This window comes from Dunckerocampus dactyliophorus, chromosome 20 (genome assembly GCF_027744805.1).
Source record: "Dunckerocampus dactyliophorus isolate RoL2022-P2 chromosome 20, RoL_Ddac_1.1, whole genome shotgun sequence".
NCBI classification, from domain to species: Eukaryota; Metazoa; Chordata; class Actinopteri; order Syngnathiformes; family Syngnathidae; genus Dunckerocampus; species Dunckerocampus dactyliophorus.
In genome coordinates this window covers 10,763,856-10,790,446 of record NC_072838.1, presented here as the reverse complement: position 1 = coordinate 10,790,446, position 26,591 = coordinate 10,763,856, and the positions used below count along the sequence as shown (strand labels likewise).

Here is a 26,591-nt window from a genome sequence, read left to right as displayed (position 1 = left end):
AATTATTATACGTTGTTATTTGTAGCGCTGTTATGGCGTCTTTTGGCAGACAAGTTCAAACACTGGTACCAATTAGTCCACTCCGCCACAACTGTTAAAGCACATTTCATTTTCTCTAGCGAGCCATTACATACTAACTATTAGTAACCTAGTTTATCTTACCTACAAGCACACATCAATTGCCAAATGATTTTTTTGTAAACGCGATAACTTTAACGCCGCACTATTTTTCCGACTGCGGCAGAATATTTTCCTCTCTCGCCATCTTGTTGCTAGATCGTGCAAGCGGAAGCAATACTGTACTGTATCTCCGGCGGAGGAAGAGCGGGTGTGGTTCGGACTTACACGGCTGATTCCCTGCAATTTTACCCAAGCTAAAGGAGATTGTTTCCCCTAACAGGAATAACGGAGGTGCCACTGGATTCTGGTAAGGATGTCATGTTTAGTATAATTCACATTTAATGTATTTACACTTTGTCATTTGGCCTTAACGGGTCTTTAGCTAGGCTCCGTGGGGTTTTCTGATTTCGGCAGGTTTAGTATGGTGGCGCCTGGCCGGATCTACTTTTCAAACGTCCTGGCTAGCTAAGCCAAGAAACCTGGTAATAATTCCTTCTATGAAACTAACGTTTGAAACAGTTGACTCGTTTTATAGTGATGACACCCCATGTTAGTTTACAGTTAGTCATCTCCTCGTTTTTGACACTGTGTCTGAAGCTTTGAGTGGTGTTTGTTTATGTTTGCTAGTTAGCCTACTAGCTGGGGTTAGCACATTCGATTAGCTCTGGAGGTAAGCTATCCAACCTGTTAGCTAGCATTGGTGGCTAAACCGGATTATCGTAACCCTCATTATTGGCAATTAAATATGTTAGCTGAGTACTTGGATAACTTTTTGCGCCGTTTTGTATATGGAGTGTGTTTGTAGTTAGTCCCACCATGAGAGGAGGAGTCACGGAAGCAAAAGTGGGGCGGAGGAGGTAGTTTCTCATAGGAAACCCAGGCTGCTAGGTCGGAACTTGGCCGTGGTAGGTAGGGGGAGGGGGATAAATATGCCTTTGAAGTGTTTGCTGCTGAATGGTGAATTGTGCTAGTTCAGACCTGGAAATACCCACCGCTCTGCTCTCTCCACTGGAGGTGGAGACTCGGCATTTCCTCCTCTCTGCTACGTTCGCAAACAAAACGGGCGTTTGAAGTGGACGGACCTGACGCAGGTAAACCAGCGTAAAGGGCAGTAGTGGTTTTACACCCGAGGAACACTACGATCGGATTCAACTTTACCAAATACAACGCCTTGTTGACTGAGAGTTGTTTTGTTTTTCCTCTATGTGACTATTTTCCCCTCTTACAGACTCATCTGCTGTGCGGGCCGAGGGCAGGCGAGAACAATGGCTACCCAGTGTAAGTTTTCAAAAATGAACAAAAGTTTGAATGTCTGAGCAACTCAAAGTTGAACCTCTGTCGCATAGTTTTGTGGACATTTGAAACGTACTTTTACTTTCCCCACGTCGAAAAGTGCCCTATCCTACATTTCCAGCTTTTCGGATTTATATATGTATGTTCAAAATGTTGTACTCCTTGTTATACATGACGTGGAAGCGCAATTTCATGAGGTTTCTGTGTTTTTTTTTAAAGTTATTCTTGGTTTCATTTTTATGCCGCTCCGCCGAGATTTCCACAATAACTTTTGAATTTCTCACATCAAAACCTTAGGAAGACCACCATTTTTTTGTGGGGTGCTAAAGACCTATCTCAGTCACTGCTCCTCTGCTGTTGCCACTTCACAAACACTGTTGCGTGAAAAAAAGCAGTGTGATGCTTCGTCCTCCAATATTCATCCTATTACATCCAATTTACAATTCTTCTTTAGTGTTTGCTGATAACCATTAGCATGCAACTGGTAGAGGGGGTGTGTCTCTGTATACCTCTGAGTGGTGGGGGGCCTGGATCACAACAGAGTAGATGTGGTCAGGAAGGAGGCCGCAGAATCTGAGCATGCTGGCCAACAGGAGAAGAATGTAGATTTACCTTGTGCACGACTTGAGATTTATGGAGTATTTTATTAAAATAAACTTACTATAGTTCTCTACCGGGATCCAGTATCATTTAAAAATTCCTGAAATGAGCACAATAGCACCCCTTTAAGAATTACTATGAGATATTAGTGAGGAATGCTGACAATGGGGAAAAATATAAGGCGGCATATGAAATTTCTTCAAACCTGTCTTTGTTGTTGTTTTAGCTGATTTGATGGAGTTGGACATGGCGATGGGAGACAGCAAGGCTGCAGTGAGCCAGTGGCAGCAGCAGTCCTACCTGGATTCAGGCATTCAGTCTGGAGTTACCACCACAGCGCCATCTTTGAGTGGCAAAGGAAACCCTGATGTTGAGGAGGATGATCCAACTTTGTATGACTGGGAGTTCAATCAGCCATTCACTCCTGAAACTACAGGTATTTTATTATCGTCATTTTAGATTAGTTAGTTAAACTTTACTAAAATGTGTTTTCTTCTAATTATCTTTCTACTCTAGACATTGAAGGCTATGCCATGACCCGGGCCCAGCGGGTGCGTGCGGCCATGTTCCCCGAAACCTTGGAGGAAGGCATCCAGATTCCTCCTACCCAGCTTGATGCAGCTCATCCAACTGCGGTGCAGCGGCTGGCAGAACCTTCTCAGATGTTGAAGCATGCTGTGGTCAACCTTATTAACTACCAGGATGATGCTGAGCTGGCCACTCGTGCCATCCCTGAGCTTACAAAACTGCTCAACGATGAGGACCAGGTAGGTACATGTTCAAGCAGTACAAGTAAGGTAGCTACAAAAAACAAAGAACAACCTTTCTTACTGACGTGACCTTTTCTTCCAGGTTGTGGTGAATAAGGCAGCTGTCATGGTGCATCAGTTGTCAAAGAAGGAGGCCTCTCGCCACGCACTGATGCGCTCACCTCAAATGGTTTCAGCGGTTGTTCGAGCCATGCAAAATACCGGCGATGTGGAAACCGCTCGCTGCTCTGCTGGAACCTTGCATAACCTTTCCCACCACCGTGAGGGACTCCTTGCCATCTTTAAGTCTGGAGGGATCCCTGCCCTGGTTAAGATGTTGGGGTAAGTTAACTGCAGCTTCCTCCATGACACAGCTTTCCTGTGGTGTTTTACACGCAAACAGAGAGCAACCAACTTGCCATAGATGAATAATGACAGTCCATAAATAGAGTATGTTTTTCCAACACAATATTGGTGTATGTGGGTTTCATAAGTAGACCAATTCTAGGTCATGTGTCACTATACTTTAAAAAAATATACATATCATGAGGATGTGAGGAGGACCATCAAGTACAGTTGGTCTGATAGCCTCAAATCGGGACTAAACAAATCTTAATGATAGCAGCCCAGCATAGGGCATTCTGTGTGCAAGTGTGTGAGGCAATCATCACAAACATGCTGTTTGCCCTACAAGCACCACCTGAGAAGTTGCTGTGTGTATCTGTAAATATTTTACTTAACCTTGCTGTCTTGGTGCAAATTTGACGTGGAATCATGAACTGTGCAGATTTTGTTGTTCAATATCACTGAAACTACAAAGCTTTTAATAAAAATTTTAAAAAATTCTGAACATTTTCTATAAATTCAATTTGTTTATACACTATTTGTAATCTGTCTTTCAGATCACCAGTGGACAGTGTGTTGTTCTATGCCATCACCACACTCCATAACCTCCTGTTGCACCAGGAAGGAGCCAAGATGGCAGTTCGCCTGGCTGGAGGACTGCAGAAGATGGTGGCTCTGTTGTCAAACACCAACGTCAAGTTCCTCGCCATCACTACTGACTGCCTTCAGATTCTGGCTTATGGCAACCAGGAAAGCAAGGTATTGGAAAATTCCCAAATGTATATTCTTCAGTTACAGTTCAATCCCACTAAATGATTAGTGGTCGTTGGAATAAATCTGTCTTTGTTTTAGTTGATTATTTTGGCCAGTGGTGGTCCCCAAGCTCTGGTCAACATAATGAGGACCTTCACTTATGAGAAACTGTTATGGACCACAAGCCGAGTGCTCAAGGTCCTCTCTGTTTGCTCCAGCAACAAACCTGCAATCGTTGAAGCTGGTAAGTTTGCCTTCTTTGGGGTGGAGAAATGGAAAAGGAGCCAACTACAGAGGCTGTATTGTGTTGACTGTATGCAATATTTCAGGTTTTTGTATACATGTAGTTTTGGTTTACTACTAAAAATAACAGACTGTGTCATGAACGTGTGTTTCTTTGTTGGCTTGTATGCAGGAGGCATGCAGGCCTTGGGACTCCATCTCACTGACCCCAGCCAGCGTCTGGTCCAGAACTGTCTCTGGACTCTGAGAAACCTTTCGGATGCTGCCACTAAGCAGGTCCAACAGACTTAACTTTCCTTGAATCCCATTTCACATTTTTGATTAGAACTGTTCTACTGTATTTTAATGAAAAATGGCGCAACATTAACAAACATACTCAACGTCGTCTAGGAGGGAATGGAAGGTCTATTGGGGACCTTGGTCCAACTGCTGGGAAGCGATGACATCAATGTAGTGACCTGTGCTGCTGGCATCCTCTCAAACCTGACCTGCAATAATTACAGTAACAAACTCATGGTCTGCCAGGTATGCAAAATTGTTTCTCTCACTCTTAGCCCACTTTTGTCGCTTGGCAACATCTGTCCCACACAATTGTGCTGTCTTTTGTTAGGTCGGAGGCATTGAGGCCCTGGTAAGAACAGTACTTAGGGCAGGTGACAGAGAGGACATCACAGAGCCAGCAGTCTGTGCCCTGCGCCACCTTACCTCCCGCCACCAGGATGCAGAGATGGCACAGAATGCTGTGCGCCTTCACTATGGCTTGCCTGTGGTGGTCAAACTCCTACATCCCCCATCTCACTGGCCACTGATCAAGGTCTTCTGCAATTTAACTCACAGCCATTTTTCACATCCTTTTCTTCTTACTTCTTCAGACTAAACTTGTGTTTTCCTCTCTACACCTAGGCTACTGTAGGTCTGATTCGCAACCTGGCCCTTTGCCCAGCCAACCACAGCGCTCTTCGGGAGCAGGGAGCCATTCCACGACTGGTCCAGCTGCTAGTCAGGGCTCACCAGGACACTCAGAGGCGCACCAGCATGGGAGGCAACCAGCAGCAGTTTGTGGTGTGTAACCAAGCATGCAAAACGAGATATTTATTTTTTATATAAGTTTGTTTAAAGAATGTTTCCCCCATGCAACCTGTATTTACAGGAAGGCGTGCGTATGGAAGAAATAGTTGAAGGATGCACAGGAGCGCTGCACATCCTGGCACGAGACGTCCATAACAGAATTGTCATCAGAGGACTTAACACCATTCCACTCTTTGTCCAGGTGAATTCACACATAATTGAAACATGAAACTGCAGCGATCCACAACATACTAATTAGGCCTAGCTAAATAATTAATGGTTTCATTATTCAACTCCTTTGCCAATGCAATGAACTTCCAGTTTATTTTGTTTTGGTCCAGTTGCTATATTCTCCAGTGGAGAACATCCAGCGTGTGGCGGCTGGTGTGTTGTGCGAGTTGGCTCAGGACAAAGAGGCTGCCGAGGCCATCGAAGCTGAGGGAGCCACCGCACCACTGACAGAACTGCTTCACTCTCGCAATGAGGGTGTTGGTAAGTACGGTTTTCTGCATAAACGGTCAGTATGAGAACAGTCGTGTGGGTTGAAAATTCATGTGACCACGGTTATCTTTTTGAACCCCTCCCCGTAGCCACCTATGCTGCAGCAGTACTGTTCCGCATGTCTGAAGACAAGCCCCAGGACTACAAGAAACGTTTGTCTGTGGAACTGACCAGCTCTTTATTCAGAACTGAGCCCCTTGCCTGGAATGAGGTACACACAATACTAGGGGTGTCACAAGATCTCAGGAGATTAAAATGAGACAAGATTTCTCGTTAAAAAAAAAGTCTAATGGGCATTAGGCCTGGCAGGATAATAAATTAATTACACAATAAATTAAAATGAAGTTGATAATTTTGCCAGCTTTAATATATTGCCATGTGCATGTGTAGACCTGTCACGATAATTGTACTATAAATGATTGCCGATAAACGATATTACTGTCAACATTATTTTGAGACCATTTTATCATTAATGTAATGATAATATATGCCATAAGTACACCATATCAAGAGCAATAAACTTTAATTTCTCAAGTGTATTTAACATTGTAATTGGACTGTCAAGAGTTTTTAAATAAAATAAACATAAATAACAAAAAAAAAAAAGACAAAACTCCAATGAAATTTTAAATGGACTCTTTCGGCAAAAAATGCACTTAAATAAAAATCATAACTAAAACCAATACAAAAAATAGACCCTGTCTCTATTGGAGTGTTTTTTTTCCTTAACCACATGCAACAATAAATAACATGGAGTATCAAGTGGTTGTGTTTGAGGTGCACATGCAAGTTGGTCATATTCCCCTTTTTCGTCACCACTACTTCCCAGCATATGCGACATACCAGCTCGTCAGTGTTCAAGGGCATGGGCTCACCTTTTTAATTCTGTTTAAAACCAAAATATTCCCACACTGCCTGTGGCATTCACCTTAAAAACCATCGCTTTTGTGCCTTCATTCGTATTTTCGTTTCCTCACTCGCAGGCTGCAGCACTCTGTGCACTCGTTAGTAGCCCCGCCCACTGGGACAAGAAGACTGAATGACTGACAGGAGGGTTCACTCACTCCCTTCATTCTGCTGTAGAAGCAAGGTGCACAGGTGTTGAGAAATACAGAGTAGGAAAACAAACATACATGCACACCTCAATATATTGAGGCTGGCAAAATTTGAGTTGTTTTTACTGTGCGATTAATTGATTTGATTGTCGTGACAGGCCTATGCATGCGTGTCTGTTTTCCTCATCCCTCGCCTCCAAACAGGCAGGAAGAGTGTTCATTCTGTGCATTGGTTTCCGCACGTTTGCGCGTTTGTTTCATAGAACAACAGCATGAGCCCTTTTTTACAGTCTTTGTCTCGGTGGATGCAGGCGGGGCTGCTAGCATACACAGAGTGCAGAAGAGTGTAACTTAGTAGAAATGAAATTAGTAGATTGCAATATATCATTTTTCATATTTTTTTTCATTGTACTTTTCTTAAAAGTACCGTTAAAATCTCGTAGATCCAGTCTCGTGGATTGTCTTGTCTGGTGAACTTAGTGTCTCTTGACACTCCTACACAAATACACAAACTGCACAACATAGTTGTGTTTTCAGCTGAAGCTTTTGGTATATTTTGTACCCTGGTATGTTATAGCATGCTTGTTCACACATGGAACTCTTTTATTTACAGAGTGGAGATCTTGGACTGGATATGGGGGCTCAGGGAGACCCTCTAGCTTACAGACAGGATGGTGAGTCACGCTTAACATCCTTTGTAGTTTTTTTTTTTTTCTTTTCATTTTTTATCTCGCTACTTTGCAGCTTTACTCTATCACAGTTTTTCAAAAATGTATTAAATCATGCTTTTTAGTGGTTGAAAATGGCCTATTAGTCAGAAAATGTGCATATTTTAAGCACATTTTACATATTTGCCCCCAATTAAGCATGTCCAAGCATAAAAATTGCTAAATGAACAAAAATGCAAATATAAGGCATTCAAAGACGCTGTGATATGTAGTATTCTATACTGATCACCAGGTGTCAGAAATGTTACTGTAATGTTGGGCGACACACACAAGCACCAAACTTGATCGCTGGAACAGGTGTAATAATCTAACACAAGCTACTGTTGGGGGCATACGCCCGCCAAGATAAAAGTCAACTCTGAACCCCCAACGTCACTTAATATCCGTCCCCCACTCAGCTCCCCTCGCATCGGAACACATTTACAGCAACAGCATGAGTTATTTATGTCTTAAATGGTTTATTTTGTCTTTATTATGTCTACTATATTGGGTAATACGAGTGTTAAGGTGACTATTGGGGTGTTATTTCATGTCTAGAGGACTCTAATGTTAAAAACTGTAAAGTCGTAAACAGGTTTTCTATGCCCTAACCACGAAAATATATTATTTATATATTATAATATTAACAAGGACTCCTAAACGAGGGATTACTGTGTGTCATTTTATACATGTTGTAGTGTAGGCGTGACTGTACATGCTTAACCTAGCTTTTTCCTTTTTTGCAGATGGAGCGTACCGCGCCTACCCAGCAGGCTATGGTCAAGACACCCTGCTGGACCCCATGATGGAGGGTGCTGACTACCACGCCGACACTCTGCCCGACCTGGGCCACCACACTGATCCTCTGCCAGACCTCGGTCACAGCCAGGACCTGATGGACAGCAACCAGCTGGCCTGGTTTGACACCGACCTGTAGGATTGGTGAGAGTGACTTCCTCTGAACACTTAACCCCCCCATGTTTTTGTTTTTGTTTTTTTATAGTGAAAGCGATATATCGACATAAATGACAACACTGTTGAAATGCTGTCCTGTGCTCTTTTTCAGTTGTGTTCTGATAGAGCCTGCATTGTGATTGGCCTGTTTTGTCTGAAGCAGCGTTTTGATTGGCTGTATACAGTTGTGAAGGTATTGAATGGCATAAGGGGTCTTGGAAAGTGCCTGACACAAGAAAACAAAGAAAAGGGTTGCCATGGGAATGTTTTAGGAAGTTGAAAGGGGGTGGGGGTGGGTACTTGGGAAGGGTGGTTGAAGTATCTGAGGGATGTGGAATCACATGACAGAGGGCTTGGGGCAGGTTACCTGTTAGGATGAGTGCGCACACACGTTGGATCTTTAAAAGTTGGTAACACATGTTTTAGCCTTGCCTGTATTATCCTTGTTTGGTTCTACTTTTTGTATTCTATTTTTTTATTTCTTTTTGTATTACTCATTCTCTGTTATGGTACTGACCCAGCTTGCCTTCACACTACTAGCCATCATCATTTTGTCTTCAATGCTAACAAACTGTAATTAAAAAAAAAAAAAATACAACGTATATTACATGTAGTGTTAAGTTATAGTGATATTATACAATGTTTCTTTGGCCGAATGTGTAGAACACTAATAATCAGTTGTACTCGGACTTAAAATGTAATATTGTGTAGTTTTTTTTTTTTGTTTTTTTTTTATAATCTCAAAAACGAGAATTATACATTCTTAAGTGCTTCTTGAAGCCTAAACTGTCAGTGTCACACACGCGTTCTGAAGAGGTTCAGTGTTGGTTGGGGATAAATCTGGAGACAAGTGTTTTATATACTACAGTTACTGGTAGGTTACTATTTTGTATGCTATCACTGAGTGTCTGATAGAAAAGTCGCCATCATTGGTGGCTTGATTAAAAATCCAGTCATATGTGCTATGAGAGGTAGCCAGATTGATGACCTAGTTCTAGTCCTGCTGTGCTTATTTTGGAGAGGAGCTTGTGACACGGCTGAACAATAAAATCATTTTATTTCATTTAGTTTCTGTCCTTGCTTTTGTAGTCAGCTGATTCCTGCATAATTAATATAATACTACTACTACTGTAAATTACTTAAACTCTTAAAATGAACTGCATTTTTACTAATGGAGGAAATAAAAAATGGTGCCGCAATGTAACTGCTAAATATTTTACAGCCCTGAGATTTAAATGCAGTATCCTCAAAAGCGTCATCACCCTGTACCCTTTTTATGCCAGTAGGTGGCGGCCAATAGCTCTCAAGTCACTCTGGATGACCTCTTTGCATTCCATCTAGTCCCTTGCAGAATGTATCGATGACCGCATGGCTTTGATGCTCATCAGATGATGTCACTAACCAGGCCGAGAAAAAGCTCCATGCTTCCTCTCTTGAATGAAACAATGCTTACTTGTACCACAATGGAACCTTCTTTTCATCTTTATCAATAAAGAGGCTGCAGATGTCTTGAACTGTTTGGAGACTTCACTGCTGGTGTAATGATGTAATTGAAAGAAGAACTAAGTAAAAGTAGGCTTTTTTCTCCCCCACCAATGTACCTGATGCAGACACACGAGCTCAGGGCTCATTGTACATCTGTATTATAACACCTACATAAATAATGCAATATAAAATATCATGATATGGAATCACAATATCAGCACAGCATGTAGGCCTACATAATTCTGCATAATATGGACATAACAAAATACAATAATCCTGTGTCAAATGTGATGTTTATCTGCTTTAGGCATACTATATAAGTACATTTTATTTACTATAAATAGAAAATGCTCTGCACTGGCCATATCATGGTGGGTAAGTTATTGATAAATCTTTCAAAGAACTTAACATTAATTTAGGTCACTCAATAAATGCCTAATGTGTTGCATTTGGTTCATAATTGTGCATAATTGATTTGATACAGATATCAATTATAGGTTCATGGTATGTAAAGTGTATAGTATGTAAGCTATACATATGTATATATAAGCTATGTAGAAATATTTTAAATATATACATTTAATTAAATCCTACTCGTAGGAGTAGTTAAACATTTTACAAGGATGATTTTATACACATAGTGTGACATACTGCATATTAACAAGTGTGTTATTGTGGTCTGCAGTGGTGGAGAACCGCACTGCGGCACACTGAGAGGTGTTTGTAATATTTTGCTTATTATGAGCTACATGATAGGACAAAACATTGCATTGGATGTCGTTGGATTGTGCAGGTGTACCTAATGGAGTGACTCTACAATCTACTGTGAATGCAGAGGCTGCAAAAGCTCCAGAAATGATTGTAACTAATGCACTTGTGCTCATGGAGCACCAAGAAAGAATTATTTCTCCACATCGTCAGATATGCAGCTGCCTCCCTAGGGTGGGTGTCTCGCTGGAGATGGACATTCCTGCTGGGGTTCAAAGATATCGCCCCGTGTTTATGTCCCACAGCTCCCTTGCATGGACACCATTGTTTTCCCGGGCCAGGAACAAATCCGAGTCTCTGTTGTGTGCGCGAGGACGCGAGCAGTTATGCGGTCAACCCACTCTGCGCATTCCTGCTCTCTGCCTCTGTTCAGGCCAGTGGGACAGACACAAGGAGCATAGTGTGTGTGACATGGCTGAACAAACATGGCTAACCCCCTTTTTAACTGTTTGGACAGGAAACACTGCCTGACTATGGAGTGTGTTCAGCGTTTGGATGAGCTATACTTATTATGTAGATTAAGGGGTGTCTAAAAGGGAAAGAAGGCCTCTTCACAATACAGTGGTCCCTCGTTTGTAGCGTTTAATTGGTTCCACACCTGACCACGACAAATGAATTTCCGCGATATAGAATTCAATGTCACTATTTTCTTAGTTAAAGCATACAAAAACTGTTCATGACTTTCCAAATACGGGTTTTAACATTATTAGAGCTTTGTAGACCTGAAATAACACCCACAGAGTCACCTTTACACTACTGTTATTCTTGGTTTAGAACATATTGTTCAACTCGAGACAGCCGCTAGCTAGCGAGCTAACAAGCTAGCGCGCTAACCGGTTAGCCTCGAATTTATTTCTTCTAAACTTAAGAAGCCAAGAAACTTACCACGTCCACACGGAATGGGCCGGATAAGCTTTTCACTCCGTCATGCCGTACATGCCGTGGCTGACTTCATGCAGTGTTAAATTAATATAATATATGCTAATATCTCACTGTTTTCTGTCATTACGGCCGCCTCGTGACCAGAATACTACTAACACTTGTAATAAAAAAAAAAACTGCAATATTAATCGAACCGCGATATTGTGAGGGGCAACTGTAGACGGATGACCTCAAGTCACCAAAAAAAAGAGGTGTCACAAAAAAACACTTTCTTTTCAGCACTGGAAATAATAATCATTCAGACTAACTAAGCTGTGCTTCTTCTGTGTCCTTTTCGGACATGTTGAATTGTGCAAATGATGTACTTCGATGTAAATAAACTCAACCATAAACTTGAAGAGATCGTTCGCAACTAGGAACAAGAAGGCGTCGTCAGAAACAAAAAGTCATCTGTTCGGAAAATATGAATATTCTGATGCTGCTTGGGTGTAACTCCAGCCCGGCTGACCCCGGAACAGAACCAGCTTTGTCTTACAGCTGCTGCATCCTGAACAGAACCAGAATCAGAACTCAAATTTGATGTGTCAAACACGACAAGTTTAAAACACAAACAGCTTGACATCCATAGACGATAACTCATGCACAAGTAATATTTTTACGTGAACCTGTCTTAGAATCTTGATTTAAGTGCCCTTTATTATTAGAGTAAATGACAAAATTGTAATTGTCCATATATATTATTATAAATATGAATATATAGAGATATTTTTACTAACAAATTGATGGATAACTAACTAATAAGGTAGAATGTCAAGGTGTCAAGCAGACATAATTTTAGACAACAAAAAAATGCTTGTTGCATGATGAAACAACATTAAAGTTTACAAGAGCTGCGTGCGTTACAATTTTTCTGTCAAAATGAAAGACCAAATACATTTTAGAAGGAAAAAAGGTGCATTACTGACACACATTATTCCCAGGCTTTCGCGGGCCTCGAGTTTGACGCCTGTGATTTAGAGCCTCAAAACCACTAGGTCACCGTGCCCATTATTATTATTAAATACAATACAAATATGTATGTAATATATATGATATTAATATTTATAGAATATTAAACTTTTATATTTATGCACGTAAAATAATACATGCACATGCAGAAAGTGTCATCCTGTATGTTTGCATGTAAACAATAACGTAGCCCACGTTCTAAGTGTCACATGAATGTGTCCAAAAGCGACAAATCAGACAGAAGCGGTCTTGTGGAAAGGGCGTGGCCATTCGGTAGTGTAGTGGTTCACATAGCCGACTTTCGTGCAGCTGGGATGGATTCCCACTCATTCATAATCGCATGATCTATTGGGGTGTGGGTATGAGGTGTACTGGATAATAGAGGTGGGTGATACTACAAACGTTGGTTGATGTGAATATTGATATTTGGATCGATCCTCCCACGTCTTGTGGAAAGTCCTACCAGAAGATGGAAGTCAGGATTGAATGATCTGATCTAAAGACAGTCCACTAAGTATCAACAAGGGCCTTTCAGTCCTGCAGGGTCCTTTGCATCAGGCTGAACTTGGGCCTCATAGATGGGCCTTGTTGACCCCGGGGCCGGCCTGAGGCAGATGGGAGAGGAACAATGGTCCGGCCCATACGGAGGCCGGCAGCGACTGACACAGCCACTGTTGCTCCAAAGAATGCTTGGATCCGTGCCAGTAACGGACCTCACCACTACTGCAACCACAACCCCACCCCACCTGTCCCTCCCCATGTTCAATGTCCCATGGTGCAACGGGGCTCATACGGCGACACCTTCAAAGAGCCTTCAGAAGAGCAGCAAACAAGTCAGCGCAGCAGCAGAGCGTGGTGGCGTTGTGAGCACTGAAGAGGCTCGTAGAGGACGACTTGTAGAGGTCTGAAGAAGGACGAACCCCACCCGGGCTCCGCACTACTTGCATGGCGACAGCGAGCACCTCAGGGCTTGGGAGGAAGAAGAAGAGCCCTGGTCTCATGGATTCTTTTAGCAAGATCTTTGGAGGGGACAAGAAGAAAAGGAGCAAGGTGGGCAGCAAATTTTATTTGTGCTGTTTCATATCTGATCCAGTCCTAATTGTTTTTGTCTTTTTAAAACAATTTAGCAGTTTAGTCAGAAATATTAGGGCTGCTTGTAATTTAGGGGGAGAAGTTTTTTTAAATTTTTTTTAAGGTGTATATCCGAACAAAGTTATATATTTTGGATTTTAAAAAGTTGTATATTTTTTTAGAACAAAGGTCATATATTTTCGACATTTTTTAATATTGTATTTATTTGTTACAAATATTTCTATATATTTCAAAAAAGAAAAAAAATGTCTTTAAATTAAGTAATATATTATTTTAGCCCACCTAAATTAGCAGATACCAGTTTAATGCGCGTGCTGTGATTGGCTGACGATCAGTCCCGGGTGTACCCCGCCTCTCACCCGAAGTCAGCTGGGATAGACTCCAGCTCACCCACGACCCCACTTAGTTCCAAGGAATATTAGGCAAATTGTATTTTTGGGGGCGAAAAAAATGTTAGAGTTTTGGAAACAAGTTGCCTTTTTTTTTTTTTTTAGAAAAAAGTTTTTATAATTTTGAGGGAAAAAAAGTATAATAAAGTCGTATCATTTTTTTTCCTTATGCTTTTTTTTTTTTTTTTTTACAAAAAAATGACTAAATCTTTTACTAAAACAATATATTATTTGAGTACAGTTTGTTTAAAATGTCTAAAGTGAAATTTCGATCAGTGTAAGCATACTGTCCTAAATTAATTTGTGCCGTTTTATAGGAAGAAGAAATAATAAGGCAGTTATAAGGAAAAACATATTTTTAAGAAAAAAAAGTCAGGTGATTCAAATCTTTTAACAAAATAATAAACAAGACATTCAACCTTCAATCATTGTTGAGGATTTTCGGCGTTTTTTTTAGCTTTTTTGTGTGCTTTATATTCCAATGCACCAACTTTGGCTCTAATTCTAAATGCAGTTATCCGCTGCAACATATACTTTACATTTAAATCAGTTGTTAAAACCATTTAATGTAAAAAAAAAATTCACTTTAAACCTCATTTGTGCTTTGTGACAAGTTTAAATGAATCTTAAAATAATTTTATTTTATTCGTTCGATTCCATTCATTCATTATTTTATTTTGGCTAGATAATCTAGCTGGAATATTGGTGTAAGATCTCGATAAATTCATCGTTTGTGTACATAATGCAGTGTCTGTAGTGATATTAATAACATCTGTAGGTGCCAACCTAATCTATTATTATTCCTACAACCCTTGGTTCTGGATTGCATTATACTGGATGTGAAAGCTTTAACTAGAACAGTGATTATTATTATTATGTTTTACCCAGCCTGCATAGATTGTTTAGGCGCTTAAAAATGATCTATTTGAATAATAATAATCAAAATACACACTTTAAAATGATGAATATGTGGCTGTTTTCCGTCATCTCTCAGTAGTTGCTGTTGATCGAGCAAAACACCACACACTCAAACGTGCATGACACAAGATATTACGTAATACATCACATACTGCATGCTGGCTTTTTTTTCACATTGTATGTTATATTTGGATATTTCCAAAAGGAAGTACGCTGTCTACTCATGTTTATACATTTATGATGTTTTTGGTTTTGTTTACACAGTAAATACTCATCATGTTGGTTGTCCGTCTTAGGGGTCATTCCGGGGTCACCTGGCCGCATCGCCCCAACAGTCCTCTGCCCGCCGTCGGACCAATGAAAATGCTGTGGTCCAGTTCTTCCGCAGCATTGTATGTTCTTGAGATAAAAGGGTGAAAATACAATACAATACAGTGTGTTTCGGGTTAAACATGATCAAATGGCGAAACATTGCCTTTTAAAAGCCAGACGAAGAAGTCTGGCATCAGAATGGCAATTGACACGTAGGTTGTTCTGTGGGTTGGGACTGCTTCTGGAATATAAGTGGGCTAACAAGGCTTCCTTGTGGAACACCACATTCGATACCATGCGTTTTCATGCTAAATTATAATCAGATCGTGCCAACACGTTTAATCATCCATATTTCTGCTTTTTGTTTCCCAGGTGTCCTCGCCTCGCCCTAAATCAAAGGTACGTCAAATGTGTTTTTTGTCCGGTTTAGCACCACCTGCAGCAAGAATGTTGATTCCTTGGTTGGACCCTTTAGACTGGCCGCATCAACCAATCAAACTGCGACCACGGCTAGTCACTTTCCATTTTATATAGCTACAGTACACAGGGTGTCTTCCAATATTTGTGTGCTATATAGAGTACATTTGAAGCCGTTTGGTTAGTTTTACCGCTTCAGGACACCAAAGGGGGGATGAAAAGTCACAGATGCAACATCCCCACTCACATCAGCGGCATGAAAAACACTTGGGAAGTGGATGCAGGTCACTCATCTCATCATATCATATCACTGTTTCTTTTTCATGTGCAGTGGAGAGAGGTCTTTGGCTTGGTAGGTCAACACAATGTCACCTTCTTGAGCTCAACAAAAGTCCAAATACTGACTGTAGCGCCCCGTGTGTGTGTGTATGTGTGTGTGTTTATAATGCATGCTTTATCTGCACCACTATGCTAACCTGTGCCCACTTCAGTAGTTTCCTTTACCCTCGTTTTATAGTTGATCTAGTCCAATAAAAAAGAAGTTTAGCAATTTTGACTGTCTTCTTGACTCAGCTCAAAGGACAATTAGGGCAAAACAAACTTAAAGTCGTGCTTTAATTGGGAAAAAAATGTGTATATTGAGTTTTCAGAAAAAACAAACCAAAAAAATGGTATATCTATATTATATTATATGATATTGCATTATATTATATATATGTTATATTATTATTATATTATATCATATTATATTTTGTATATATGTATTTTTTAAATAAATTATATTATTTTATAAATTAATTTTTTTATTGTATTTTTTGGAGAAAAAAACGTTATATTTTTAAAAAGTTTTGATTTTTATTTTTTCTTTTCACAAAAAAAAAGTCATACATTTTCACAAAAAAAAAATAAAAAATTGAGAAAATAATCTTACAAGAATAAACTTGCAATAAGTTGTCATTTTACTAATGATTTAAAGATTGGAGTTTCTGGGTCAAAGTGAAAGAAAATAGTCGAGAAAAAAGTATACGACAAAAACTAATTCAAACTTAAGACGTTGCTTTAAGCTTTCGGAACATCATTCCCCTCGTAGCCCACAATAAAGTGCTTTGGTGAGGACCTAGCGGTACAGTACATGCCTGCTGGACTTGTTTCATGTGGGATTACAAACAACTATTTTGTTATATCTCTGCTTCTGGATGGCTTTGAAACCGCTCAACTCTTTATGAAGCACAACTGGTAATCTACATTTTCTTTTAGGACCTCTTGGCCAGCCTCAAGCTCCTTCCTCGCTTCTTTCATTTCCCACCTCTTGCTCTCTCTCTTTCTCTCTGCCTGAGAGGACTCATCCGTTCATCTGTTTCCTCATGTGTCCATCACCTCAGATGTCCTCTTGTACTTGTGATGTGACACCGATTGACTCCCTTGTTTTGTTCTTCAGATGATGATTATATACAGTATCATCTGTTCAGTGCTGTATTTCGTCATTTCACCCTTCCCTTCAATCACATGGTTCTACAGCCTCGCCTCAGTGAGGCGTGATGGGTTTATCAATTAACAAATATGTTTCCTCACCTGGTTAATGTTTGTCATTTTTCATATTGTGTTTTATGACAATGTTGATTAACTCGCGCATACACTTATATTTGTTCCTGAGGTCATGTAATCAGTGATAACTGAGGGTGACAGGCGTTTTATCGTGTTGCTAGGCAGAGTTCATAGGGCTCGAATATAACTGTCCCTACAGTCACGTCCAAAGTCATAGGCTTGAGTCCTTACGAGTCATAAGCGCTGTTGAGTGTTTACCAAATAAAAGACCACGACTTTGTCATTTGCAAATGCAAATGACGTTTTCCTCACGTTAATCACCGCCACTCTCCAGCAGTCTGGCGCTCAGAGAAATGTAAGCCACACCCCCGGCCTTTGCTCATAAACCTGATTGGACGTTAATGGACGCATTCAGTGACGGAGATTCTGTGGTATCTTGCCAGAAATGACATAACTGCCACGATAGTTGAATACTTTAAATAGGACACGTTTTACTCAATACTTTCAGGCCATCAGACTGAAGTCCGAGTCAGGTCCTAGTTGAGTTGCAAGTCTTTGATGATATTGTCAAGTCGAGTCCAAGTCCACATTCTGCCACAGACGAATGAAAACCAATGAAAACATTGGTAAAAGTGAGTCAAGGCCACTTGAACCTTTGACTAACAGTGCCGTGTTTATCGATATACTGTACGTACATTTAGCAACTGCATCAGCGCTCCTGTCTTCATCAGTGCTATCAAATACAAAGAGAATCACCAATGTAATGCAATACGGTCTACTAAATAATCCCTCGCATCAGCTCACAAATTCACCTTTCAGAGAAGCCCAGGAAAATTCAATAAAAGGTCCAAAGTAATAGGATTTGGAAGAAAAAAAATCCCCTCATGTGACACTGGAGAAGCTATCAGGTGGCCACCTGAGCTCACGCGGCATCTTTTTCTAGGCTTCGTCACCGCGTGCAGAGAGCACAAAGTCACCAGTCAGACGACGCAGGGAGCAAAGCACACTGTCCAGAATCTTCAACCTGGTGAGCTCCACTCACGACTGATATTCAGTATTCTTGCAACCCGAGGAACCTCATTGAAAACTTTCCAATCTGTGTTTGCACCAGTGATGCTCTCATCCGACAGCAGTGAGTAGCAGATACGTAATAAATACACGACCCCCCTTTTTTTTTTCCAGTTAGTAGACTCATGTCATCCTAATAAACTAATAACATTGGGATACGTGCACATCTATCAACCTATTGTAAAATTCCATCTACCGTATTTTCTGGACTTCGGGTTGCACTTATTTTCATAGTTCGGCTAGTCCTGCGACTTGTATGTCAAATGTTAACTCATACAGACCGTCACCAAGGAGCCATATTACTGTCGACAGCCGCGAGAAGGCCCTCTAGCGTAGCGACACAGAGGATGAAGAAATCAGTGGATTGTGTGATGTGGAATGAGATCGGGAGCTTGGTGAACTTGCTTAACGGTAACTTGCTGGTTGGACTCCCTGGCTTGTTATAATTTAGCGTATTCAGCCTCCCAGGTATGTTCTTTATACAATTGTGTAGCTGAATAACTGTTAATGTGTTATGTTAACATACCGGACACCTACTCTGCCTGTTGTTCTGTGCACTATCGTGTAGTTGAATAACTTGCCTTTTGTGAGAGTGAATGGTTGTTTATCTATATGTGTCCTGCGATTGGCTGGTGACCAGTCCAGGGTGTACCGCGCCTGTTGCCCGATGTCAGCTGGGATAGGCCCCAGCGTGCGCCCGCAACCCTAAAAGAGGAGAGAAGCGGTATAGAAAATGGATGGATAAATGCGACATACAGTCGACCCCCGCTACATGGCGGTGAGAGGCACGGAGGTCTTTCAATATTAGTGCAGACCTGCCAACATGTATGAATCTGTTGTACTCAGCATACAGTTTGACTGTTGAATACGCTTGTACTGCGCTCCATTTTGTTGCATTTTGCTGGTTTCAATTTCGAGTTCAGTCTGTACAGTACAGATAAATAGATATTAGTTTCTAAATAGCATTTCAAATCAGGGAGGTGCGAAAACCTTTCTGTTCCCCAGTGGGGGCATGATAGAAAATAATTGAGAACCACTGCTGTCACTTACAGTATGTCCCTGCAGTGATCCCTTAGCCTGCGCAATAGTGTTGGTGTGTCAAGGTGACTGTAGAGGCTTTATTTCATGCCTACAGGGCTCTAATAATGGTTAAAAATGTATTCAGAAGGTCATAAACACGTTTTCTAAGCTCTACTTACAAAAATATTCAGTTTATTAATATTGAATCCTACTTGGAAATTCACTTATCGCGGTCAAGTCTGGCATCAATTAACCGCAATAAACGAGGGACGACTGAATGCGTTTTTTTTTCTCTTCATGATGCATTTGTTGACTGATGAGACCTACCCTCCGGAGCGACTTATAGTCCAGAAAATACGGTACTCCTTTTATTGCATCTCACTAAATGTGAACAATTATGACAATCACATCAATATTCCACGACTCAGGCTGTTTGACCGGAGTGGGTTTTTGGCAGATGTCTTTGGGAAATAAGTCGCTACTTTCTCGTCTGCAGGGAGAAACCAAGTCCCGTCCACCCCCCAAACGCTGGAGCACCATCTTCTGAGCTCTCCTCCTCTGAGGTCCAAAGTGCAGATTCAAACAACACATCTACGCGAGGCAGACTCACGACCAAGTAGCCATGGCATGTTAACGCGCTAACACTGGCTTTTTTTAATCCGCTCTCCAGGGATGGCGGTGACAACCATAATCTCGTCTCATTCCTTATTTAGCTGTTTTATGTCTTCATCAGGATGTGCTTTGAGTAAATATCCCAATGTGAATATCAGTGTTCATGGTGCTAATGTTTGCAATTGTTTTAGGGTTGTTTTTTTTTTTTTGTACGAGTGACGCTTTGTGTTTCGATGAACAACTTTTCATTAAACAACTTGAAATGTGGCGTGTTTCTGTTTGCACTATTTCGGAACTGTCAAGGCTCAGTTATTAAACATGTGCAGTAGTAAGTAGATGATTTAAACGGCGAAAAAACCCGCCCTTTTTAATTGCACTGTCGCACACTAATCACGGCCCCTGCGAATGAATCGGTGGTTTATCTTACACCGAGTGTGAAGTTGTAACGTCATGTGTGGCTTGTGAAGAAAAAGGAAGTTTCAGTTAGTTGACGTAAAGGTCTGTTTGCAAGTGGTTCAAAGGTTGCAGGTGGAAGCAGCAACACGTTTAGGAGTTCAGTGATTAAAAAAATGATACATAATTGTGGATTTTGTTTTCTGTTGTAAACAAATGACATTGCCACTGTAATTTCTCCATGTTCTATGTGCTTATGTAGCCACAGAGAAGGGTGTGTAGTGCATTTTCCTTATTAGATTTATGTTTGAATGTGTAGCCTAACTGGAAATAAACACACCTTTAGTATTTACTTTGTTGATGCACATCATCAATTAATGAAATCATATCATATTAAATGTTCTGAAATCTGACAATTGTCTTGTCTTTATTCCATTAATGCATTTGCTTTTGGCATAACTGCTTTTTAAGAGACGTTAGCTACAAACCAAGCACTATATAGAATACTGTATTGTCATTTTTTGAACATGGGGACTGCATGTATTGAGCACGGGTATGAGTAATTTTGTACAGGAAACTTAACTCAAGTAGCACTCTTTAAATTAGTACCGCTACTGTTACAGTATTTTGTTATTTCAGGCCCATTCAACAAACAAAAAAAGAACACTAACTTAAAATGTTTATACCAATACTGTAGTACAGTACGTCTTTTCAGATAACACACTGCTGTCATGTTTCAGGTGTACTCTATTCAACCACATTTTGCTTGTTGTGGTCAAAACACATTTAAACGTGGCGTCCAATCATGAAATAAAGAAGGTGCAAAAACTCAATCAACTCACTTTCTTCAGGCATGGGTCCATTTAAATGACAACACACTTCACTGACAATTCCAATGCAAAGGCACATTAAAAGATAACCATAGTAGAACATTGCTGTAACGGCCTTCGAAAGAACCGTTCTTAAATATAGACTCAACATCTAAGACATCAGATACACCTGCGCAATCTAATGAGAGCCAATACAAGAGCTCTATCAAAAACGTTGCTCCTAATATTTAGGTTGGGGAGGGGTCAACTCAATAGTATATTCCACACCACTCCATGCTATAATTTTTCATTAGATTGCGCCGGTGTACCTAATAAAATGTCCAGCAAGTGTACGCTTCTTTTCACGCCACTAAGTACGGTGTGCAATAACGTTTCATAAATATTGTGACGCTGCCTACAAATGTTGTGTATTTCTCTTAATACCATTGTCTTCATAGTCAAAGGTCAGAATTGTGACCCAAATTGCCAACCCAAAAATGCAACAAATTTAATACACCAATTAGCGTTTGGTGTAAAAAATGTATTCCGTTTTTTCTTTTTTGGTAATATGTCGGCAAACAATAACTCATGTGCAAAATCAGGCTTACAAGAATAAAGAACATCAGTGAATGTACAGCATGAGCTGCTACATTACATTGTGATGTGTAATCTAAAGTACATTTCCCCCTTATGGATAAAACTTGAAAATGCTCCTAAGAAGTATAAAGCAAGCGCAGACAGAGACACAAAAGACTTTTTTGTGTGCGTAAAAGTAGGGCCATATTTCCACGCACACACCATGCTCAGGGCCCTGTGCTTACGTTTTAAATAAATCACACCGTGTTGTAATAATTACTATTATCAGACTGCTCGTTGTCTTGCTCTGCTTTAAAAAATAAACTTTCAATGGTCTTTCTGCTGTTCTTCACAGGAGGTCCCGGAAGGACATGAAGTGGGAGAAAGAAATGAATAAAAAGGCTGAAAATAATCCATCAAGTGGAAAAACACGGCACGCTCGCTCACTTGACAGTGCATTCGTGCACATAACTAAAGACATGTTAAAAAATAAATAAATACAAAAAAAAAGTCAATAATTACAGTAAAGAGCTCGTCCCTCCAGCATGGTGATGACTGATCAGGACAGCGGAGCCAACTTGCCCTGACCGACAAGAGCGAGGAGGTGCTGCGTAGCTTCAGTAAAATGGCAGCGTTTATTAAGTAACATTTTTTAAAAAATCAACATTTAGAAATGAATCAGCTTTTTTCCTTTTTGGTAAAGTGTAAAGACGTCATACACACTAGTATAAATACTACTTAGTTTCACTAAAGCTTTCACTCACCTCCTCTTTGTAAACATGACCACCAGTGTCCATGTTTTGAGTTCTTAATTCATCCACAATACCGGACACGCTTCCCAACAACCCACTCATCCCATCCTCCATTTCCCTGTGGAAATCCACCTCCACTTTCACTTGCCCTCCCAGGGCGAGAAAGGCGTCACCGCCGTCGAGCGCGTACCCACATCTGTCGTCCATGTCGGCCTGAGCAGAGTTTGTGTGGCCGCCGGAGGGCGCAACCCTCTCACATCTGGCTTGGTGCCTCAGGAAGCTGTCCCGCCAGATGACTTTCTTCCCACACACGCCACACTCGTATGGCCGCAGCCCTCCGTGGGTCTTAAGGTGCTTGGTGAGATGATGCTTCATCTTAAATGACTTGGTGCAAACGGGGCAGCCGAAAGGTCGCAGGTTGAGGTGCTGCATTTTCACGTGGCGGTCGCGCATGCTCTTCAGGGTGAAGGCTTTGCCGCAGTGGCAGAAATGCACTTTGCCAGAGTACGGGGCGCTGGCCATGGTGACTGAGGAAGATGAGGATGGGGTTGGGGGCGAAGAAGGTGGTGGGAGCGTGGCGGAAGAAGGTGACAAATGGCGACTGGAGGCAGGGGTTAACGATGAACCGCTAGCTGCCATGAGCATGCCAGCGCTCGCCATGGTGAAATCAGGCGACGCAGGCAAGAGAGGCCTCTGGGAAACCTGGCCTGTCCCATCTTCAATCTCATCATAGGTGTCCCTGTTGTAACTCCCTTCTGTGAGACATTCAAAGTCCTCCTCAGATTTACTGCCACCTTCTCCCTCCGGTGGTCTGGACTCTTGCTGAGACCAGGAACCAGCCTGCCACTGCACCCGGGCTGGAACCGTGCAGCAGGCAACCAAAGTGCTTTCACCTTTTTGGCAAGCATCAACACTGTACAAGTCTGTGCCCCTCTGAGCTTTCTCTCTTATGTCCTCCACACTCACCTTCACTGCGGCTCTCCTGGCGTCCTCATTCCCCATTAACATTGGCTGGAAGTCTTCTGGAGAAATGACAAACTAATATTAGAACTTCTATACAAGGATAACATCATAGGACAAGTTTTAATTAATGCTTCAGTGGTAGCAGCTGCAGGATCCATTAGCAGGGTTGATCCCTATGAATGCCAATGGTGCTTGTGGTCAAACGAATTATTGGCATCATTTACAAACACATGCAGAAGCGCACATGGGCCGTGTACCCGAGTTGTAGATCATTTGATTGCTCCTTGCTCATTATATTAATCATCATTTATTAAATGAATCAACAGACAGACTCCAAGACAACGCGACCTTGTAGAGACAGAAATGACATGCTGTTGTGTAATTATGATCAGTAAGATAATGCTATTTAAATTGTTTTAATAAAAGGACAATGTATAAACCTCTTCAATAGGAACGGTACTCTTAAATAAACATAAAATTAAGTTCTTCTTCCGTCATTTGTATGTTTAATCTTACCGCAGTGACCCATTTGTGCAAAGTCTTCCTTTTTCTCCATCGCCACTTCTCCGACTCCCTCATCAGCCTCGATTGCTCGTTTCTCATTCTTCTTCTTCTTCTGTGGTATTTCATCACCCTCACCACCATCAATGTTCTTATCAAGCAGTCTGTCAGCGCTCTGCAAAGCTACTCGAGGCTGACATCTGACTTTCTGCTTCGGTACCTCAGCACCTGAGCTACTGTGCCCCAAGTGTCCACTTTTCACATGGTTTAACGTCCATGTTTCCTCACAGCAGGTATAATCCGTCTCTGCGAAACTGGGGAGGGCATCGAGCTGGGAGTCGGCTAAGTGCTGGGCTGACGAGGGCCGTGGGACACCCCATCTTGAAAACTGCTGCGGTCGCCGCCATGTAGCTAAAGGAGGCAGGGCGTCCGGTTTCGCCTCCTTCCTTCTTCCCTCTCGCTCCACATACAAACAGTCGGTGCTGCTGGGAGACTGCTGCCTGGATGCACTACCAGGATGAGCTACCGACGCCTCTGGCTGGGTTACTTCTGCTGACGGCCGCGGCCTCTTTAGGATCTCCGTGCATTTGTCCACAATGTGCCACATCTGGAGGAAACTGGCCACAGTGACGTAGTTGACTATGTCATCATGGACAATGCTCAGCTGGCCGGTGTACGCTGAACTGAGCACGCTCTCAAAGGCCATTGGGTCCATGACCGAGGGGAGGGAAACTGCTGTCACATTCTTGAGTAACACCTATCGAAACAACAAAAACATATATTGGGATAACAAAATCAAATACTACTTTCTCTTGCCCATTCAATAATTTTACAGCTTTAAATACACTTATTATAAAATTGATGGTAATTCACCACAGTAAAATTGATGGCATTATTCCAACAGAAGTATGTTTCATAACAGCAAAAGGAGAGGTATATAATATAAAAATAAATGCATATGTGATTTAAAAAAAAAAAACAGTCTCTTGATATACATTTGCCTTGTCAGTGTTCCTTTTGTGAAAATATAAAAGGGGGGTACGATAAGTGGTTTGTTTTCATTTCATCATAAATAGCAAACTATCCAATCAAATTAGTATTTTAAGCCATTTGAGGAACTGTGGTCTGACTTACCTGGTCGTGGAAGTACGGTGAGGAAGCAGCGAGCACACAGCGGTGGGCCTTGTACACCTTCCCTTGAACATGGATGGAGAGGTCACACAGCCTGCCTTCCTCTCGCTGGCGGTTCAGGTTGTCCAAAACGGCAGCACGGGCAGCTGGGAAACACACCTGGGCGGTCAAAGCAGCTGGAACAGCAGAAGCACTGGAGCTCGGATCCATAGTCATAGACTTCTACAGAAAAAACAAAAATAACACACATCCGTGATTCACACATTGAATCTGAAAGTCAACACAACCCAATTAGCAAAATAAAACAAACTGCGCATTTGTTGTTTCCACGATGAAAGAGAGACACATTAAAATGGTAAATACGAACAAAAAGTCAATGTGAACAGTTCGAACAGCACACCTGCCCTCTATTAGTACATTATCTTTCTGGCTTAAGCCAGTAAGCCATTAGCTTAACGCGAAACACTTTAACATGTTCAACATTTCCCAGCTAATATTATCATTAAACACTATTAATACCACTAAGTTAGAATATTTAACGTGTGTCATAATATGTTGGTACTTCTAATTCGAACTAAATCCGTGATTCCTGTATTAGCACTAGCAGCTAACAAGTGGCTATGACGCTAGTTAGCTAGCAGTTAGCGTTAGTTACCTGTGGGGAATCTTTCGTGCGTCTTGCCTTTTAATTTGAGTAAGTAGCGTCTTGTGGCATTTTCCAGAACGTTATTGTCGTCCCAGGGAATAACGTGTAAGATGCATTCTTTTGTGGTTACATAAGAAAGTAGAAAATCTAGCAAGGGTTAACATGCAGCTCGCCTGTTTACGTTGCTGGTGTGCTAACTTGATGGCTAATAGCACCGCATTTCCCCACGTAACGTCATTGATTGGCTTTAGGGAGTGAAAATTGATGGGATTCCTTCACTTTTTTGAAACAGGAACGCAATTCTATATAACAGATGGTTTATATTCATTCTTTAAATTATTTAAGTGCTAGCGGGGTCGGCGAATCGAGCCAAATATTGGTACCGTCTATTGCAGATGTGTCCAAAGTGTGGCCCGGGGGCCATTTGCGGCCCGCGGCACAAATTCTAATAACATCATTCGACAAGAAAACTAGGAAAAAAAAGGTTATAATAATGTTGTGAGAATAAAGTCCAAACATTATGAAAATAAATTCAAAGCAGTATGGGAATAAAGCCATAATATTGCAAGAACATTTACAAGAAAGTTTAAACACTTGGAAATAAAAAAAACAGCGTAAATTAACTAATCTGTTTTACAAGAATAAAGTCAAAATATTAAGGGACAAAAGTTGTAACGAGAAAAAAATTACAGTTTTACAAGAATAAGCTTGTAATATTGAAGAATTCAATATCACTTTAGTAGCATAAAGTAGAATTATTAAAGAAAAATGATTTTTAAAGGTTGGGGGGAAAAGTTATAAAATGGGAATAAAGTCAAAATATGAAGGAAATAAAGTCATAATATCACAAGAAGAACATCTACAATTGAAATATTTTGGAAAATGTACACCAAAAATGGGGAAAAAAGAGCACAGA

The 26,591-nt window shown here is 41.1% G+C and overlaps 4 protein-coding genes across 10 annotated transcripts in view; 2 read left to right on the top strand and 2 right to left on the bottom strand.

Moving 5' to 3' along the window:
• Positions 1-15,072, bottom strand: part of cpne4b (copine IVb) — a 51,635-nt gene extending 36,563 nt beyond the window's left edge. For 2 of the 3 annotated variants that reach the window (XM_054764725.1, XM_054764727.1), the window contains exons 1-3: positions 2,219-2,450; positions 2,075-2,113; positions 1,923-1,995 (exon numbers count right to left, since the gene is read on the bottom strand). The gene's annotated coding sequence lies outside the window, so the exon portion shown is untranslated. Of the gene's footprint in view, positions 1-1,922; positions 1,996-2,074; positions 2,114-2,218; positions 2,451-11,526 lie in introns of those variants that run through there. The other variant, XM_054764726.1, reaches the window with a different exon arrangement.
• Positions 272-9,455, top strand: LOC129173652 (catenin beta-1-like). Its single transcript, XM_054764722.1, has 17 exons — positions 272-427; positions 1,349-1,398; positions 2,240-2,449; positions 2,530-2,780; positions 2,866-3,104; positions 3,665-3,866; positions 3,960-4,104; positions 4,276-4,379; positions 4,494-4,628; positions 4,714-4,917; positions 5,007-5,165; positions 5,254-5,373; positions 5,513-5,663; positions 5,762-5,883; positions 7,341-7,401; positions 8,181-8,376; positions 8,501-9,455. Exons 2-16 carry the CDS (start codon positions 1,386-1,388, stop codon positions 8,369-8,371), a joined length of 2,307 nt encoding a protein of 768 aa, XP_054620697.1. The 5' UTR covers positions 272-427; positions 1,349-1,385; the 3' UTR covers positions 8,372-8,376; positions 8,501-9,455.
• Positions 13,316-20,713, top strand: LOC129173659 (myelin basic protein-like). 4 transcript variants are annotated; one of them, XM_054764734.1, is made up of 7 exons: positions 13,316-13,581; positions 15,227-15,322; positions 15,615-15,641; positions 15,991-16,011; positions 18,148-18,231; positions 18,316-18,336; positions 19,789-20,713. In XM_054764734.1, the coding sequence occupies exons 1-6, from the start codon at positions 13,477-13,479 to the stop codon at positions 18,316-18,318; spliced, it is 336 nt and encodes a 111-aa protein (XP_054620709.1). In that variant the 5' UTR covers positions 13,316-13,476; the 3' UTR covers positions 18,319-18,336; positions 19,789-20,713. The 4 variants fall into 4 exon arrangements, with proteins under 4 accessions (XP_054620709.1, XP_054620706.1, XP_054620707.1 ...); XM_054764731.1 differs by lacking the exon at positions 18,316-18,336; XM_054764735.1 differs by lacking the exon at positions 15,991-16,011 and having other exon boundaries at positions 13,319-13,581.
• zbtb22a (zinc finger and BTB domain containing 22a) lies at positions 20,098-26,104 on the bottom strand. Of its 2 annotated transcripts, none has more exons than XM_054764724.1 (4): positions 25,685-26,104; positions 25,033-25,251; positions 23,914-24,655; positions 20,098-23,453 (listed from the first exon to the last, which is right to left on the bottom strand). In XM_054764724.1, the coding sequence occupies exons 2-4, from the start codon at positions 25,243-25,245 to the stop codon at positions 22,417-22,419; spliced, it is 1,992 nt and encodes a 663-aa protein (XP_054620699.1). In that variant the 5' UTR covers positions 25,246-25,251; positions 25,685-26,104; the 3' UTR covers positions 20,098-22,416. The 2 variants fall into 2 exon arrangements, with proteins under 2 accessions (XP_054620699.1, XP_054620698.1); XM_054764723.1 differs by having other exon boundaries at positions 20,098-23,456; positions 25,685-26,102.
• Between the last annotated feature and the right edge of the window lie 487 nt (positions 26,105-26,591).